The sequence below is a fragment of the Rattus rattus genome, chromosome 9 (genome assembly GCF_011064425.1).
Source record: "Rattus rattus isolate New Zealand chromosome 9, Rrattus_CSIRO_v1, whole genome shotgun sequence".
Lineage (NCBI taxonomy): Eukaryota > Metazoa > Chordata > Mammalia > Rodentia > Muridae > Rattus > Rattus rattus.
Genome location: NC_046162.1, coordinates 16,802,811 through 16,818,837, shown reverse-complemented (window position 1 = coordinate 16,818,837; position 16,027 = coordinate 16,802,811). Strand labels below are relative to the sequence as shown.

Below are 16,027 nucleotides of genomic sequence, written 5' to 3'. Positions count from 1 at the left end.
TTGGATTGGGATGGGCGTTAGCTCAAGTAGTGGAGAAGGCTGGCTCAGCTTGGCATCAGCATTAGTCCTCAAAAGTGAGGAGAGGACACTCCTTTCCTTCACAGGCTGTGTCTCTAAGGCAGAGGAGGAGACTTTGATTTCTCATCTTGTAGGACAATTTGAAGTAGTATTTCTAACTAACATGGCTTACCTGTCTCAAGAGATTCAATGCAAACTCCAAATTTTGTAGCCTCTGTCTGTTGATGGCATTAACTTCTGTGAACTTGGCAGCAAGAGCAGCTTCCTACAGAGACATTTTAGGACAACAGTTAGCAGACAAGCCAGAAGGCCAGGGGAAAACAGTGAGAACACCTGTACACAGTCTGGGAAGGGCCTGGCAGGCGGGGAAAGGGGTACTTCTTGCCCATTCCTACCCATAGCTCCATCCATTGGTGGAAAGGTAGACTGAGATGACCCAGGTTGAGTCTTGGTCCATGACCGTTGAGCAAGTCTCTCTAAGTATTCTTTTCACAGCCGTTGCAGGCTGTATTGCCTTCTACTACAGACTTGCATAGGGGAGCAAGGTGGGAGCTTCCCATGTGTCTGGCACTGGACCAGAATCCCTACAAGCCTGCCTTGCATATCGATGTCTCTGCTTCAAAGCAAGTTCTTGCTCTTCCAAGTGCATTGCAGAGGACTGCATCCGGAGAACCCTCAGCAGTCTTCACTTACAGCTCACCTCTTCCTTCACTTTGGCAGCAGGAGATTGCAGCCTGGCTCTCTTGTTCACATGGCTGTTCCGTCCGTTCTCCAGGTCCAGCAGGGACCTTAGCTTCTCTGCTTCAAGCTCATAGTCCTGGGTAAAAGAAAGATAGTGCAGTAGTCAGGAGGGACAACCAAGAAGTGACCATGATTTATGCTCCTTCTAAGGACTTCAAGCTCCCACGATCTGGTTTAGCAATCTTGCATAGCTTCCTCCCATCTGTGCCTGAGCTGGCTACCAGGAGGTCCTAAAGCTACTAAGACAGTGATGTACGTGCTACCTCAGTGAGCGACATCCAGACAAAAAATGTGCCTGCAATTCCCAACTACTGCAGAGACACAAACCAAGTTGATTCTTCAGGCCTTCCATAAGGCCTGGAGGCCAGATGCTGTTTCCTTAGTGAACAGTGCATCCTAAGCTCTTCTCCCTTGACATTGCTCATCAAGTAGATATTTGATCATTCACACAGACATTCCAGCATAAGGCTTTGCTGGCTAGTTTTCCTGTTATAACTAGAGCTGTTACATCATTTTGTTTGGTGTATATCAGTTTTCACTTTGTTTTGTTTTCCTTTAGGGTAAACACCCTCAAAGAGCTAACCGTTTCTAAGAATATAACTCCTGGATAATATTGGGTGTCTGATGCCATATTGTTTTGTCAAAGGGATGGGCCTACACATGGCTACTGCCCATTTCCCCAGCAACCCACCTAGACTCCTCTGTGACTCTTGAGGCAAAAGCCCCTCCTGTGTGCTCTGACAGGGTTCATGGCTCACCTTCACTGCTTGCTGGTACTGTTGGGAGTCTGCGTAGACCTTCTGCACCCCTTGTTCCATGCTTGCTATCTCATCAAGCAAGTTCTGTAAAGCAAGAGATCCTGGGAACCAAAACTGAACCACACACACGAGCTCCCCAGAAGTCTGAGTCCTTAGAACCGAAAGTCAACATGCTACAGTTCAAAGTATAATGGGTGGCTTTCTTGTATACATTTGTTCACCACAAAGGGCAATGCCAAGGCCTGGAGCAAGGGCCGTGAAGATGGTTATCTGTGCCAGGAAACAGGTGTTTATTGTGTGCTCTGAAATGCCAGGCTCTGCTCTGATAGAGCATGTAATCCTTCGGTGAGGTTGTGAGCCAAGTCTGAGAAACTTGTTTGAGAATGAGAAAACAAGTCCAGGAAAGGACAGCACATAAAATATCATGCACTGGATTTCTCTCTGTTTCCCTCTGTCTCAGTCAGTCAGTCAGTCAGTCAGTCAGTCAGTCAGTCATTTGTCTGTCTGTCTTATCTGTCTGTCTGTCTGTCTCGGTGTGTGCGCATACAAAGACTAACAGTCTACACCCTGTCTTTTCTGTACTCCACTTACTTTTTGAGACAAGATCTCTCACTGAACCTGGAAATCAATCTCTTTGGCTATGCTTGCCAGTCAATGAATTTCATGGATCCATTTGTCTCTTGTTCTGCTCAGTGCTATAGACCTGCATAGCTATACCTGACTTCTTAGGTAGGTTCTAGTGATTAAATTCAGGTCTTCATGTTTGCATAGCAAGCACTTTTCTGACAAAAAAAAAAAAAAAGTCCAGCCACTAGATTTCTGAGTGGCACTGAGGAATCGGGAAGCCCAACTTTGATAATGGGATCTTCCCCACAGGGTTCCCCGTGTTTTGGTCATGGGGCACCATATAGCCAAGCCACATGAGTATCTGCTGGGCCAGGTCCTGTTTGAAGGGCCCTGAGAGGAAAGGGGTGACCAAGACATGCAGTGCTTGTGAGAGGATGCTGAGAGCTGTGGCCCCTTCCTTTGTCTTGCCCCATTGGCCTTGAAAACTTTTTTTTAATGTATGTGAGTACACATCGCTCTCCTCAGACATGCCAGAAGATCCCATTGCAGATGGTTGTGAGCCACCATGTCTGGAAGAGCAGTCAGTGCTTTTAACTGCTGACCCATGTCTCCAGCCAGGCCTTGAGGACTTCTGATCCTCCCAAACATACATCACAGAGTAGAAGCAGCCATCTTACCTTCTGGTTCTTCAGTTTGGTCTCCATCTGGCTGAGGCTGTCTGTCTCCTGGGGCTCATAACTGGGAGTCTTAGCCAAGAACTGAAGCACATGGTCATAACCTCGGCAGTATTCACTGTAGGCATCCCTGGCACTCTGCAGGCTCTGGGCCCTGAGGGGACAAAGCCAGTCAGGTCTCTCTTTATAGCAGGCAAAAAACCTCACCGATCCCTCAGTTTTTTGGAGGCCCTCTTTTGGTTTGTGTAGGGGAGAGGGTTTGACTGGCCAGTAAACACCACAGGATCCACCTATTTTTGCTTCCCCAGTTCTAGCATTATAAATCTGGGCCGCCATGCCTACCCTCTACATGTGTGCTAGAGATAAAATTTGGGTCCTCATACTTGTGTGACAAAGTGTATTCTGACTGAAGCTATCTTCCTAGCCACAGTAGAAAAGCCAAACGTAACTGAATTGGACAAGTTCCCAAATGGCCAACAGAAAGAGAATGGTTAAACATGGATTATTAATAGGACAGTTAGGAGCCACGTCCTGACAGGCAGAGGGGCTCACTGTGTATCACTTGAGCAAAGGAGGACACATGGAGGTTGGGAAATTCTGTTTCCTCAAGAAGAGAATTTCAGCATCGCTGGGGCGGGGTGGAAGCAGTACTTGCACAGTGTTAAATGCTTACAGGAGGAAAGGGAAACTACCTCGAAACAACAATCTAAACATCCATGGTAAGAAAAGAAAAGAGACACACATCAATCCCAAGGTGATCCACATGAAGGAAGTTAAGGAAAAGGAGCACAGGGGAGAAAGCTCTAGAACACAACGCTGTTCTTAAATGATAATAAACCTGCCAACCTTAGACAGACTCACTGCAAATATGCACTGTAGCACACAAGCAGAAGTGGAGGGGGGAGACAACACAGACAGAGCCCAGGAAGAAAGACAAGCAACAGCCTACACTGATGCTGCCACATCCACCTGCCCGTGCTATGGATGTATGGGGATGGGTGGAGAGAGGCAGGTAGGGTGAGGCTTGGGAGGCACATTAGTGGGTTAAAACACTTGCTGTGTAAGTCCGATCACCTTGGCTCAGCAGTCTATACTATGAAAAAGCTAGGCATACGTGTCTATAAGTGTCTATAATTCTAGTGTTCCTACAGGGAGATGGGAGGAAATGGGGGAGAACTAGAAAGCCCTCAGCCAGCTAGCCTGACCCAGCAATGGTGAACTGACCCTGTAAAAGAGGTAGAAAGTGAGAAGATTCAAAATGATCCTCTGACCTCCATACATTTCCATGGTTCTGACACACATACATGGATCATACACACACACACACACACACACACACACACACACACACACACACACACTGAAGGCTGATGGCTTACCTGGGGACAGGTGACTGATCATTGCACAGAGTTTCTTAATTTGTATGTGTCACTTTATTAATTAATTAATTAATTAATTTAAAAGCACACTCAGGCTGGGGAGATGGCTCGGCAATTAAGAGCTAATTACTGTACATGCATGAGGACTGGAGTTTGGATCCTTAGAACCCATGCAAATTCTGCATCGGCATGTGGCTGAACTGTAAGTTCAACCCTAGGAAGTAGACATGGGATTCCCAGCGTAAGCTGACCAGTCAGTCTAGCTATGTTGGCATGGGCTTCACTGAACAAGTATTCCCCGACATGTACAAACATGCACATGAACAGGTACACTGCACACCACACCACACACACACACACACACACACACACACACACACACACACACACACTATCCCTGGCCTAGTATTTCAAGACACAGGCTGGCTAAGCCAGGCCCTTGCCCCAGCCCACCTATCTGTGGCACCTCACCTGCGTTCCACCTGCTGATTGAGGTTGTTGAAACGCTGGTTGAGCTTGTGTACCTCAGCCTCCTGGCGCTCCAGGTCAGGGCAGTGCTCTTGGAAGCGGCTGGCCAGTGAGCTGGAGCACTGCTTGGCCACCTGCAGGTTCTGTTCCACCTCACCCAGGAGGGACTTCTGGGCCTGCAGCTCAGAAGCCATGGCCTGCCAGACAGGCAAAGACAACAGTGTTGTAGCCAGAGCCTGGTAGCATCCCTAGGGTACTGGGGCCTCCTGCTTTGAGGAGAGGTTCAGGCCTCAGAGCAGGAAGGGAGATCTTGGTCTCCACACTTATCAAATCTGGGCCACTTTTGCAATGTTCCTTTTCGTTACAATAAACACAACTCTGACGAGTCACCTTTGGCAAACTGTTAAAAGGGTGACATGTGTGCCCACTATTCTCCAGCCATGAGGCTCTCCCTGAGCCAGCTTTCTTTGCTCCAAGGCTGGTCATGAGAAGGAAACAGAGAAGATTGCTGCAGGCCACTATCGAAGTGCCTCAGTGCTCAGATGAGCAAGCCTGTGTCCTAGGCCACTGGTGACAGTGGCTGTGCACCTACCCAGAAGCTATAGGCCCAAGATGCTAGATATGCTCACCACGACCTTCAGAAACCTGTGTTTTCTATAAACCCTCTGTTGTGAAATAGTGGCTTTAAAAGCTCCCAGCCTGCACGGACCCTAAGAACTGTCTATTTTTATAACCACTGAGAACTCCAAATCTTCAGGGCCCTCACATCCTCATCTGGTGATGGAGGCAGATGTCCCAAGCCCAAAGAAAGGACCCCATGGTCCCCAGATCCTGGGTTTACCTCTAGCTCCTGCCTCTTGCTGTCCAACATGTAGTCACTTTCAGGTATTGTATCATCCTGCATCAGCCTGTTCTCGTGGGAGGCCAGCAGCTCCCTGCCCCGCTGCAGACTGTTCTCCAGGCGGTTGGCAACATCCACTCTAAAAACACCGGGCAACATCATATGTGTAGGGATCAGGTGGCCCCTTGACCCCACCATGACCACCCTCCGACTGTCTACCTGTCACCTACTTCTCCTGGGCTGCTTCTAGCAGCTGTACCAGTCGCTTATATTTCTGGTTGGTATCTTCCACCCGGGTCTTCAGCAAGGGTGTGGTGCCACTGCCCGGGAGGGCCTGCACGAAGGCCTCACACTCAGCTGTGCGCTGTATCTTCTCTGGCTCAATCTGTAGCAGCTCATTGGTAATGTTCTACAGGGATCAAGACCGTACAGGTCAACCACAGCCCAACAGTTCTCTTCCTTCAAGGATGTGCCCTGGGGCAGTGAGAGTGGCTGAGAGGCTCACTTCCCTGGGGTGTCCATCGGGGGCCCAATCACCAGCCTGGCAGTCTGTAGGCTTCTTTGTTTTTGGGTGTAAATGTGCACTTTCATGGGTGGGTATATGTATGAGGTCACCCTCAAGTATTCCTTGGGAGCCATCTCTTTTATTTTGAGAGGAGGGGAGGAAGGGAGAGGTGGGGTGGAGTGTGTTGGTGTGAGTGTAAATGTGGAGTCCAAAGGTCAGAGTCTGTTCTCTCTAGATCACTATCTTGTCTTCTAAGACAGGGTGTCTCACCAAGAGCAGTGCTTACTAATTGGCTAGACTTACTGGCGAGTAGGCTTCATCCAAAGTCAGATTTAAGGACCAGTGCAACCATGCTGGGTTTTAAAAATAAAAACAAAAACAAACAAACAAAAAACCAAAATAAAACAAAAACAAAAACAAAACCCAAAAAATGGGCTGGAGAGATGGTTCAGTGGTTAAGAGCACTGACTGCTCTTCCAGAGGTCCTGAGTTCAATTCCCAGCAACCACATGGTGGCTCACAACCATCTGTGATGAGATCTGATGCCCTCTTCTGATGTGTCTGAAGACAGCTGCAGTGTACTTATTTATAATAAATAAATAAATCTTAAATAAAAACAAGCCATGGACGCTTGGGATCTGAACTCAGCCCTCTGGTTGTGTGGGGGCACTTTATAAACTGAGCCTCTCTTGAGCCCCTCCCTTGTTTGTTTGATTTTGAGGTTTCTTAGTAGGAACCGGGGCTTGTCAATTGGGCTGGCCAGCTGGCAAACCTCACCGATCCTCGTGATCCCACCTCCTCCGCAGTGGAATTAATTATGGGGGTGTCCCGCCACGCCCAGCTTTTAATGTGAGTGCTGGGGTCTGAGTTCAGATCCTCCTTCCTGCCTGTAAAGCAAGCACTTCCCTGACCAATCTCAGTCCCAGGGTCTGTGATTTTAATGAGGATCTGGTACGAGTGAACTGTTAAAGTCTGTAACTCAGGCAACAGCAGGCTGCCACTGGATACTGGACGCTCTATCTACCCTTCATGAAAGGATTCATGGAATCTTGGGCAATCTGCCATCCCATGCCTCCGCAGAGCTAGGAGTCTTGTCATCCTCTTGGCCTGTGCCCCTGTGCCTCTGCCCCTCACTCTTGTGCCAGGTACTGGACACCACTGAATTTTTCTGACTCTAAAACAGGGGTGGCAGACCCTACCACAAAGAGTTGTCAGGCAGAAGGACATGAGAGTAAGTAATGGTGAACGGAGACATAGACATCTTGCCTGGTGTAGCAGCTCAAGTGAGGACCAGCCCATTTTACTTTAGAATGGTCTGAACTGGGCAGTGGTAGTGCACACCTTTAATCTCAGCACTCAGGAGACAGAGGCAGGCAGATCTCTGAGTTTGAGGCCAGCCTGGTCTACAGAGGGAGTTCCAGGACAGCCACAGTCACACAGAGAAAGAGGAGGAGGAGGAGGAAGAAAGAAGCAATGATCCAGGAGGGAAGGAGGGAGGGAGGAGGGAGGGAAGGAGGGAGGGAGGAGAGAGAGAGAGAGAGAGAGAGAGAGAGAGAGAGAGAGAGAGAGAGAGAGAGCCCCAAGCAGAAGTGAACTGGATCTGCAATTCCACAGCCAATCCACATACCTCTTGCCCACAGCCTCCCTGGGCAGGGACCTGCTAGGACCCCAGTTCCTGCTGTCATTTGGCCATGAGGCTGAAAAGCCACTCAAAAGCAGAACCAGATCATATCTGGGGGTATGCCTGAGTAGCAGGAAGGGCATCTATTTGGAGCCTGATCCTTGGGACAACCCTCTACTACCTCTCTAGTTATCCAACACCTGTGCTTTGAATGTCCCAAGACCCCACCGAGGTAGAGCCTTGAGCAGGAACCCCAGCCTAGCAATACCTTGAGGTGCTTGGCCCGCTCAGCACTATCCTCTATTGCCCGTCCCTGCTCAAGGGGTGGCCGTAGGATCCCTGTGATAGCCTTTTCCTGCCGGTCCAGGTCACTGGCCACTTGATCCAAGCCAGCCAGCAGCTGTCGCCCCTGAAGATCGGAGGCATCTGTCGTAGGGAGGGCAAGTCAGGGACAGAGAAGGAGCACGAGGCCCTGAAAGCCAACCAGGACGTCGGCTGGCCTGGCTTCCCTCTCTCAGTCCTTTATCAGATACCTGACACCCATGCACAGCACAGTCTAGTTCAGCCCCCCTTCCACGTCCCTGACCCTGTACAGGACACCCTGATACTCACCTCCAGGGTTCTCTGTCCTTAGCACCTCATGCCGCTGCTGGAGCGCGTGTTTGCTCCCAGCCGCCTTCTGCCGCACACTCCGGTACTGGCTGCCCAGGCTATGAAAGCAAGAATGTCCTGGGGACCCTGGCCTCACGCCACCCTCCTAACAGGTTCCCAGCCTGGCAACAGCCCATGGGAGCCAGACAGCTCCTTGGAAGGGTTTTGAAAAGTCAAAAACACTATGCGGGGGTGACAAGATGGCTCAGTGGGTAAAGGTGCTTGCCACCAAGCTGATAGCTTGAGTTTGATCCCCGGAACCTACATGGTAGAAGGAGAGAACCAACTCTAGCAAGTTGTCCTCTGACCTCCACAGGTGTACTGCCCCACGCACATGCGTCCCCTCCTCGAAGAATCTCATCTGCCTGTGTCTTTCCCCCTCTCCTTTACCTTCCATTGCAAACCCCGCTACCTAAAACCATGTCACTTGAGGGTGCACAGTGGGTGTCGGACAGATATGAGGAGATGAGTAGTACAGACATCCCCTCGAGTCTACTCATTGAGCAAAGTGTCCTCACATGAATGACTGGCTGCTGCCTGACACTGACATCAAGGGGCCAGGGCCCAGCAAGACCAACTCACAGATCTTAACAAAATGAACTGAAAGATCGTAAAAACAGAGAAGGGTGGGGGACCTACTGAGTGCAAAGTGAGGGCCAGAAGCAGGACACAGGTGGGATGGTTAAGCCTTGCGAAGGCCCAGAGGCACTAAGAGAACTCACGTGCTGCACTGGCCCCTAGCCAGACATCCAATTCAGCAAGCCAACATAGCCTGCCACCCTTCCTGGCGCCTTTAAGGGAGGCCAGAATGAGAGGTTTGTGTCTCATCCCATGGGCTACTAAGAGGGCAGGAGCCCAGCTGTGGGTCCGCCCTCCTTCTCTCCCTCCTTTGTGTCTATACCTGTCGGAGAGAGCCAAGGCCTCAGGGTCGGTGGGGGGAATGATGAAGCAGACAGCTGGGGCCGTCAGCTTCTTCCCAGTGCTGTCTGTCAGCTCCCAGCTCTCCCCATTGTTCTTCTGCAGCGTGTAGCTGTAGCCCCGGGAGATCAGGCCCTGGTGCGAACAGACCCAACATTTCAGATTCTCTCTCAGGCCTGGGAGCCGGAGGCTCTCTGTCTGCCCCACGGCCCTCTTAACTCTTAGACACAGAGAGTCTTAGCCTTCCTCTGACTCAGGCCTGGCAGAGCCAACACAAAGGGAACCCTCTTGACCACCAGCTCAGCCCCGATCTCTGTTTAGACTTCATTTTTGTTTTCGTGATAAGGTCTCGCATGACCCTAGCTAGCTTCAACTTTACTCTGTGGTGGAGGATACGTTGAACTTCAGATGCCCCTGCTTTTTTTTTGGGGGGGGGGTTCTTTTTTTTCGGAGTTGGGGACCGAACCCAGGGCCTTGCGCTTCCTAGACAAGCGCTCTACCATTGAGCTAAATCCCCAATCCCGATGCTCCTGCTTTTAATCCCAGAGTGATGGGTTTACAGGCGTGTGCCGTCATCCACGCCTGGTTTGTGCGGTGCAGGGCCTCGTGATGAGCTCCATCTCCAGCCCCGCCAGCCTCGCCTTAGGGAACCATCCCCACCCATGCCTAGTTCAAGTGGGTCACCTCCTCTATCCAGTCTCCGGATGGACAAATGACTGAGGCCTGGCCAATGAGAAGCTGACATTCCCAGCCTCAGGAACTGGTTAGAGGTGGCTGTAAACATTATAAAATGGGCCGGCGAGAGGCTTCCCCGGGACTCTAGCTAGAATGGCTAGGGTGGTTGAGCTGGTAAGAAAGATGAAGGCGGGGCAGCGGGGGAAGGGAAAGGGTCATGGGGTGCATATCCACCCCCCCAGGAAAAAGGGTGGACAGAATGACACCCACGAGAGATGATTGCTTGTGGTCCCAGCTCTACCTGTGCCACCCCTAAGACTTCTGTGCTGCAGGTCCAGGCTGACTAGGGCTCCAGGTAGTGACTGACCTGGTCACCCTCAAAGTCGCAGAGGGCCTCCACGGGGATGGGCTTGAGCGGCGTCTCACGCCGGTACTTGAGTGGCAGCACTTGCTGCCCTCGCCTCTGCAGCCCCCGCACCACATCCTCATACTTGTCCAGAGCCTTCTCCTGGTCCTGGAAGAGCAGCACAGGGCCAGGTAAGGCCAGCGTCCCATCCGTGACCCAGGAGGAGCACGAGGCGGGCACTGGATGTGGTCAGCTCAGGTCTGGGGAGGGAGGTGTGGGCACCTGTCCCCAGCCTGGCAGGGTACCTCGCATGCCATCACTCACATCCAGCTCCCGAAGCAACAGCTCTATCTGATACCGGTCTTTGAAGTCAGGGCTGTATTTCTGGTTCAAGTCTGAGTCCACCTTGCGCAGCAGTTCCTGAGCATCCTTCATGTCTTTGTGAAACTGAGGGAGACCAGAGGGCACCGTCAGAGATGGGAAGGTACCACAAGCACCCTGACGGCTGGCTACGGCTGCACGCTTATCCCCTAGGTGACCCTGAGCCTCCCACTCTCCCTAAATCTGTGACATGGCCTGTTTGAGCCCGTTTGACTCCCTCTTCAGCCTGGCTCCTTAGGGGGAAAAGCTGGCTCCCCAACACCCCACCTCCATCTTGAGATGCCATTAAGTTCAGGCTTTCTCTCTGTGTGCCGGGAACACCCTAACAATGCAGTTATATGCATTGTTATATGTATAGAGGGTCCCCCAAGGACCCTCTATATGACAGGTGCTTTACAAACATCTCACCCAGTGAAACCACCGGGTGTAAGTACTTCAGGTTTGCACGATAACAAAATCACCCAACATTACATCTCTCAGGAGCTTTCTGTACCGTTTAGCAGCACCTAACCATGCTTTAACTGTACGCCTTGCTAACTGCCTCCTCCTCTTGTTCTGGGAAGTTCCCTTGCCCAGTTTTTGGTTCATTAACTCTTGACTCATTTCTTTTCAGTCATCCCCTTGGCTGAACGCTCGGACTGCTGCCCCGAGGAGGACTTTTTTGCACCTCTGTGAAGTTCCGTGTTGCTCAGAGACTCCAGCAAGAGTCACGAGGTACCCCCTGAGTTCAAGTTTCAGTCTTAAGACCCTAGATCAAGCAGGCCTGTGGACACTGTCATCCTAGCCACTCAGGAGGCTGAGGTAGGAGGATCACAAGTTCAAGTTTGCCACTTACTAAGAGGTCTTCCAACAAAGATAAAGGGATGCTAGAAATATAGCTTAGAGCTGGGGCCTGGCCTGGCTTATGTGAGGCCCTGGGCTTGATTGCTAGAAAAGGGAAAGTATGAGGAAGACCCTACATGATGACGATTTCCTACAGTTCTTATTTCCCATGGAAACACACAGTGTCTATGAATAGATGGGTGTGCAAACGGGTGCCCACCTGGACAACAGGCTTGGCTGTAAGAATAAAAACGTGCAACACTGAGATCGGGCCACCATGCTTAGTGAGAAAAGCCAGACACACAGGGCAAGAGGCACCGTTCTATATCCTTTATGCTCACTCTAGCTGATACCAGGCAAATCCAGAGACAGGTCAGAGGTCATCAGGCTACTGTGTGTGTGTGATGAGAAAGTTCGGGAAACAGGGGTGAGGTTGTCCTATATTATTGATGTAACAAATGGTACAGTGGTAAAAAATGAGTTGGGCATGGTGGTGCTACTCTAGAGGCCGAGGCAGAAAAATGGTTGGGAGTTTGAATGTAAGGACAGTCTGGACTAGATATTGAGGACTTGTCTGGAAAAAGGGGGGTGGTGTAGGAATGTTAGTTTTCTTGAAAGGGGAGCTAAAATAGCAAGGCTTATGTTTTGCATAAATTAAACCCAACAAGTGGAGTTGGGTTTAAACCCAACAGGAGGATTGGGAGTCAAGTTCATCCTCTATTACACAGATAGTGGTTAGCCTGGGCTACATGAGATCCTACGTCGGAAAGTCAAAACCCTGGGCTAGCGAAATCTCTCAGCAGATAAAAATGCTCAATGCACGATGACCTGAGTCGAGTCCCCTGATGCCATGGTGGAGACACTCACTCACGGAAGTTGTCCCCTGACCACCACATGCATGCGAGGGGCTCCGTATGCACCCAGGGACTCCTGAACCCTACACGTGCTGGAGCCAGGCAGGTACCCACTTGGTGGTAGTCTTCCATGTATTTCAGGTGGCTCTCCTCACAGATGAGTAGGTTCAGGTATTCCTTCCACTCCGCGTGCACCGCCTCCATGTGTGCCTGCCGGGAAGACGAGAGACCCATCACTGCAGCCCAGACGCCTGGGCTGTGAGAAGAGGGACTGATAGAAAACCAGGCAGGGCGGGAAGAGGACGGGAGGTGCCTCGCCTGTGAGGGAACTGTACCTCAATGGAGTTCCTCCCCGGGTGCTCGGCTGTCAGCAGCTGGTCGCCTTCAGTGTGCAGTTTGTTGATTCTTTCTTCTTTGGCCTCCAGGTTCCGGTTGATGAAATTCTGTCAGGAAGCAGATGGGGTCAGCGCCCAGCTTGGCAGCCCTGTGCCCCGCTCCATACCTGCACCCGGCCTGTGCCCACCTCGTACTGGCGCCGGCGGCTGGGGTAGTCGAGGTTGCGGTCACTCCAGTCATACTGTATGCGGCCCTTGGCTTGCTGGTCCAGCCAGTACAGCTCATTGGTGCAGCGCTGCATGTAATCCTGCAGCGAGCTCAGGTGCTGCTGCCGAGCCTGTGATGCTGCCTGTGGGGTGAGAACGAGGCGAAGACGAGGGCTGGGCTCCTACTATGTCCACCCTGCTACTTCCCAGCCAGTCCCCCAACCCCTGCTAAGTCACCTGATCCTCTGAAACATTCACTTGCAGGTGTTTATTGAGCACCAAGTAGGTGTGTAGCACGGTTTTAGGCACTGAGGACACACCAATAACAAAGAACGAAGATCCCAGTGGGACTGACGTCTCCTTGAAGTTTCGGTTTGCCGTCTGGCACATAGCTAGCACTCGATAAACACCAGCCATGCCTTCCACATTTGCTTTTTTATCATTAGTAATTTATTTGCTCACTTGAGGCAGGGTCTCATGTAGCTCAGGATGGCCTCAAACTTGCTATGCCCCTAAACTCCTGACCCTCTTGCCTCTTTTCTCAGGTGCTAGTATGACCTGTGTGCATCCCCATGCCTGGGCTTTATTTGGAAATAGGGGTGGAACCCAGGGCTTCATGCTTTCTAGGGCAAGCACTCTCCAAACCAAGCTATGTCTCAGCCGCTTATGCGTGCCCATGGAAGCATCTGGAGGCACTCAGAGCTAGGAAGGGTTAGGGAGGAGTAGGAGGCTTGCACTTTGTTTGGTAGAAAAAGAATGACAAGCACGCATGTCATACATGCAGGTACTTGTGCACACACTGCCTGGACCATGCTCAAATTGCATGGCATCAGCTTGGCATGTGGCGATGCTACGTGAAGAACTGAGCAGGGCTTAGCGTAACTCAGATGGCAGAATGCTGACCTAGATAGGATGCACAAAGCCCTTGTTCCATCCCTGGTGCCTCACAAACCACTGTGGTGACACTAGAGCTGTCACTGTTAGAGCGGTGTGGCCTCAGCCCCTCCCGCCCTATCCCGCCTCCCAGGGCTTCTCACCAGCAACTTCTGATACTTGGCTTGGAGTTCGCTGTTCTGCTCCTGTGGACAGGGTCAAGGGCTGAGGTTAGACCAAGTGTGCCCCCTCTCTGCCCCACACCTCCACAAAGACTCCACCACATACACACCTTGTCCTTGGCCAGGTGGGGCCCGATGGCTTTGACTTCGTTGTGGAAGATGTTGTGTTGCTCTACCTGGCTGTCCACCAGAGGAAGGTCAGTCCCAAAGCTCTGGCTGCTCAGCTTGTCCTGGTGGGTGGGTGGAGAGACACCAGGACAAAGATACGGCTTTGGAGCAGAGCCGGCCTAACCCTTGGAAGTATGGCTGTCGGTCCCCGGCAGGGCAGGGTGTGTGTGCTTTTTCCCTCATTTCACTGGTGGCAAGCATCTCTCTGGACCACTGCTAATGCTCCTGTATTATATATGTCACCCCTTAATCTCATAGTGACCTGTGGGCCCCTGTTTTCATTTTACAGGCAGACACGTGAAGGGAAGTCCCTTCCCCAGGGTCACATTGCTAACAGCTGCCGAGACATGCCACAGAACACCCAGCCATGCCCGCCACAAGCTTCACCTTGGGGGAGACAAGCTTCCCCAGCCTGCCCACATAGCCTTGTTAGGACACTGGCAAGGTAGGCACGAGGGGGCGTGGTATAGCTAGTGGGGAACCGAGGTCTGGCTGTGTGACTCCAGGCTGCGTACTGTCCTTCTCTGAGCCCCACTGTTCTCAGTTATACAACTCCAGAAGACTTCATAATGCTGTCCCCTACTTAGCAGGGCTGAGGTGCTGTGGGGCGATCTTGCTCCAGGCCATACCAGTTTCTCATCCACCAGTGCATCCCAGTTGACCTTCGGGTCAGCTTCTCTCACTGCCAGGCTGTACATCTGCTTGTGTTTGCCCCGCAGGTTGGTCACACGCTCTTTCAGCTGGCGGATGCTGTGTGTGGGAGAAGCTACCATGTTAGTGGTCATCAGGTAAACCTCAGCTTGAGCTTCAGGTCAGTGCCCCGGAGGACAGGGGACGGTGACTGTGGGCAGCAGACTAATTCTGAATCCGGTTGTTCTTCCAACCACGTTCCCACCCTCCCCTCTCCTGTTTCCTGAAGGGCTACTATAGAAGGTTTTGGAAGAAATAGGCAAGACCACTGCTCACTGGAGCACACGCCCAGCCCAGGCACAGGCAGGGCTGTGTCACATAATGGCAAGCTTGGGGGACACAGCATGGAAAGACCCCTAAACCATGGGGTGCTGGATCACCATGTTGAGCTGCAGCGTGACCATAAGCTCAGGTGACACAATGGCTGTCTTTGAGTCCTGAAGCAGGGGGATTGTCAACCCTCAAAACCTCAGTCACCATTACAGCCTGGCCATTAAGTATAACTTAGGGCCTCTGGCGTGCAGCTTTGGGGTTCACTTGCCCTGTGTAACCCTTACAGGAAAGGGGGCCTGAGGGCTGTTGCTCTCCAGTCCTCCTGCCTAGACCCCAGCCTAGCATGCTCACTGGGGACCACACAGAAAGGACTTACTCCTCGGCGATCATGTCCCCCTGTGGGTGCTTCATGTGCTTAGCGATGGCTGAGTCTGCCTCCAGTACGTACAGCAGCTTTTCTGAGTCAGACACATTCTGCAGGGTCGCGTCCCGGTGCTCAGGGAGCTGCCCGTCTTGCATCCGGGCCAAGTCCTGAGAAGGAAAAGAAAGGGTAACAGTGGAGACTCAAGAGTCCATAGTGATACCACAGGGTCTGAGGGGCAGGGCCAGCTGGGGCTCCTCTGGCTTTGTCCAGACCAGCTCTCACCAAACAGCTTGGCACGGAGACACAGGAGTAAACAGTCCCACTGGTGTCTAGGCATGGCTCTGCCTGTCTGGTGTTCATAGCACAAGTTGGGAGACTGCCCAAAAGGCAAGCTGACAGACACCCCACAGGCACTAGAGAGGGAACAAGGGGACCCACATTTGCTCCAGAGTTCAGGGAGACACTTCTGAGGCGCTAACATAAGCTAGGATGAAAGACAGAAGGAAAGTGTGTTCTAGGCAGAGGGGGCAGCCTGTGCAAAGTCCCTGAGGAAAGACAGCAAGCCACAACTGAGGGACCAGTAGACCAGTGGAGGCAGGGATGGGAGGGAGACCAGAGCAGAGTGAGGACTGTTCACATGACCTGTGGACCCAGAACACAGAGGGACCCCAAGGAAGGAGCCAATCACATGGCTTCTTTTATGTCTAAGTTGAGGC

At 51.8% G+C, this 16,027-nt stretch overlaps 1 protein-coding gene across 1 annotated transcript in view; it reads right to left on the bottom strand.

Moving 5' to 3' along the window:
• The window catches only part of Ppl (periplakin), a 46,502-nt gene that overhangs the window by 4,847 nt on the left and 25,628 nt on the right, over window positions 1-16,027 (bottom strand). The window contains exons 3-21 of the mRNA XM_032912559.1: window positions 15,324-15,478; window positions 14,614-14,734; window positions 13,927-14,046; window positions 13,799-13,840; window positions 12,743-12,904; window positions 12,555-12,662; window positions 12,334-12,429; window positions 10,487-10,609; window positions 10,184-10,330; window positions 9,125-9,276; window positions 8,185-8,282; window positions 7,841-7,998; window positions 5,677-5,855; window positions 5,447-5,585; window positions 4,609-4,802; window positions 2,762-2,912; window positions 1,518-1,601; window positions 719-835; window positions 191-283 (exon numbers count right to left, since the gene is read on the bottom strand). Of these exons, the coding sequence (XP_032768450.1) occupies window positions 191-283; window positions 719-835; window positions 1,518-1,601; window positions 2,762-2,912; window positions 4,609-4,802; window positions 5,447-5,585; window positions 5,677-5,855; window positions 7,841-7,998; window positions 8,185-8,282; window positions 9,125-9,276; window positions 10,184-10,330; window positions 10,487-10,609; window positions 12,334-12,429; window positions 12,555-12,662; window positions 12,743-12,904; window positions 13,799-13,840; window positions 13,927-14,046; window positions 14,614-14,734; window positions 15,324-15,478 (2,439 nt within the window). The remainder of the gene's footprint in view (window positions 1-190; window positions 284-718; window positions 836-1,517; window positions 1,602-2,761; window positions 2,913-4,608; window positions 4,803-5,446; window positions 5,586-5,676; window positions 5,856-7,840; window positions 7,999-8,184; window positions 8,283-9,124; window positions 9,277-10,183; window positions 10,331-10,486; window positions 10,610-12,333; window positions 12,430-12,554; window positions 12,663-12,742; window positions 12,905-13,798; window positions 13,841-13,926; window positions 14,047-14,613; window positions 14,735-15,323; window positions 15,479-16,027) is intronic.